Source organism: Chinchilla lanigera, unplaced genomic scaffold, assembly GCF_000276665.1.
Source record: "Chinchilla lanigera isolate Chin_1 unplaced genomic scaffold, ChiLan1.0 scaffold00083, whole genome shotgun sequence".
In the NCBI taxonomy this organism is placed as follows: domain Eukaryota; kingdom Metazoa; phylum Chordata; class Mammalia; order Rodentia; family Chinchillidae; genus Chinchilla; species Chinchilla lanigera.
The window spans coordinates 2,841,478-2,843,301 of record NW_004955484.1 but is presented as its reverse complement, the minus strand read 5'-3'; the positions used below and the strand labels follow the sequence as shown (position 1 = coordinate 2,843,301).

At 46.5% G+C, this 1,824-nt stretch overlaps 1 protein-coding gene across 6 annotated transcripts in view; it reads right to left on the bottom strand.

The window, feature by feature from the left end:
• Positions 1-1,824, bottom strand: part of Rfwd3 (ring finger and WD repeat domain 3) — a 33,265-nt gene that overhangs the window by 14,020 nt on the left and 17,421 nt on the right. For 5 of the 6 annotated variants that reach the window (XM_005403457.2, XM_013503864.1, XM_005403460.2 and 2 more), the window contains 2 exons: positions 919-1,116; positions 748-839 (listed from right to left, as the gene is read on the bottom strand). In XM_005403457.2, coding sequence (XP_005403514.1) covers positions 748-839; positions 919-1,116 — 290 coding nt within the window. The remainder of the gene's footprint in view (positions 1-747; positions 840-918; positions 1,117-1,824) is intronic. The other variant, XM_005403458.2, reaches the window with a different exon arrangement.

Sequence of the window (1,824 nt, the reverse complement as noted above, 5' to 3'; positions counted from 1 at the left end):
GCGATCCTCCTGCCTCTGCCTCCTGAGTGCTGGGATTATAGCAGTGTGCCACCATAGCTGGCTTTAACATTCTTAAAGCATATTTCAAGTAAAATCCTAATTTTTTTTTGCATAGTACATGCAAACTTCACTTATGAGTCACCTGTGAATACAGGGCTGTTGCATGTGCCACTAGGGTCATAAGAAGCCAAACTGGCAGCAGTGAAATAGATGTGCCAGATCTTTTGTTTCTGAGATGAAGGCTCACTCTGTTGCCCAGGTCGGCCCTGAACTTCGGGGCTCAAGTTGTCTTCTTACTTCAGCCTCCCAAGCGCCTGGGACTTTAGGAGCGTGCCATGGTGCCCAACCTGAGATCCTCATTCCTGGTGCTGTGTGGCCACAAACCACTCAGATCCCCTTGAGAGGATGACCAGGAATGAACTGTAAGCAATAGTGCAGGGCAGGATGCAATAAACCCCGGAGGCCCCAAGTCATGGGTAGTAAAGCGTCACACCTACACTAACATGGATCCCTACCTTCTTTTCTTTGGGTTTTTTGAGACAGAGTTTTGCTGTGTAGTTCAGGCAGGCCTTGAATTCATTTTGTAGGCTAGGCTGGCCTCAAACTCACAGTAATCCTCCTGCCTCAGCCTCCTAGGTGCTGGGATCACAGTGTGCCACCACAGCCAGCCTGGGCTATTTTCATTTTCCAGATGCCTACAGAGAATTACAAGGGAACGCGGCAGCTAGGCACACTCTCACCACCTACCTTTTCACGCGCTCCTGCTCACTGGTGTCCAGTGCTGTCAGGGTTCGGGCATAAAGGACAACGATGTCACTGTGCTTGGCCTTCTTGTTGCACTAAAGATTCAGCGGGACAAAGTGAGTGTGACTGCAGGAGTTCTGACTCAGCGTGCTAGGTCTTTACTACGGTCCTTACCTGCGGACACTTTCGTGTTTGCCCTCTGAGCCACTTAGAAATGCATATGTATCCAAAGAGGTGGCCACAGCGTAACGCTGAGAGCCGGTGGTTCCCAGCACTGGTCCACTGTTCGAAACATATGGTGCAAATGTCCCCTTCCTCCTCTTCACCCATGGAGGCAGTCGGCAGAGGGGTGCTGGGCTTCCGGGGAGACTGCTGGACGAAAATCGGAACAGGTTCAAATGAGAAAAGGCATAATCAGTCTTGGTGGGCATGGGGGGTGGGTGTGTTTACTATCAAATTGACAGAAGTGAGCAAAAATCATACAAACCTAATTGAAAAGACTGCAAGAAAGCTTCAACTTGTCATTTGTCTCCCCCCAGAATATGTTCTGGTAAAATGAAAGTATAAGCAATGAGATTTTTTTTTAAGTGCTCGGGATTGAACCAGGACCTTGTATGCACACACATTCTCCCTGAGACACATTCTAAGAACATATTTTCTTTTTTGTTTAGTTTTTTCCAAACAGTGTCTCACTAAGTATTTCAGACTGGCTTTCAACTACCATGGAGCCCAGTCTACCCTTGAACCCATGGAGATCTTTCTGCCTCAGCCTTCTGGGTGCTGAGATTACAGGCACGTGCCACCATGCCTAGCACAACATTTTGGATTTTATTAAATTCATTCAAATAAAGAAAAGCAGGGCCAGGGACACAGCTCAATGGCACAGTGCCTGCCAGGCAACTGCAAGGTCCTGAGTTTGATTCCTGGTACCAAAAAAAAAAAAGAAAAAAAGAAAAGAAAAGCAGCTATCTGTAAGAAGATACTTTAAAAATACTCTATCAACTACCAAGATCATTAACAGTAGAGACTAGTAGGTTTGTTATACACTCAAAATTAGGTTATCAACTCAGATATGCACAG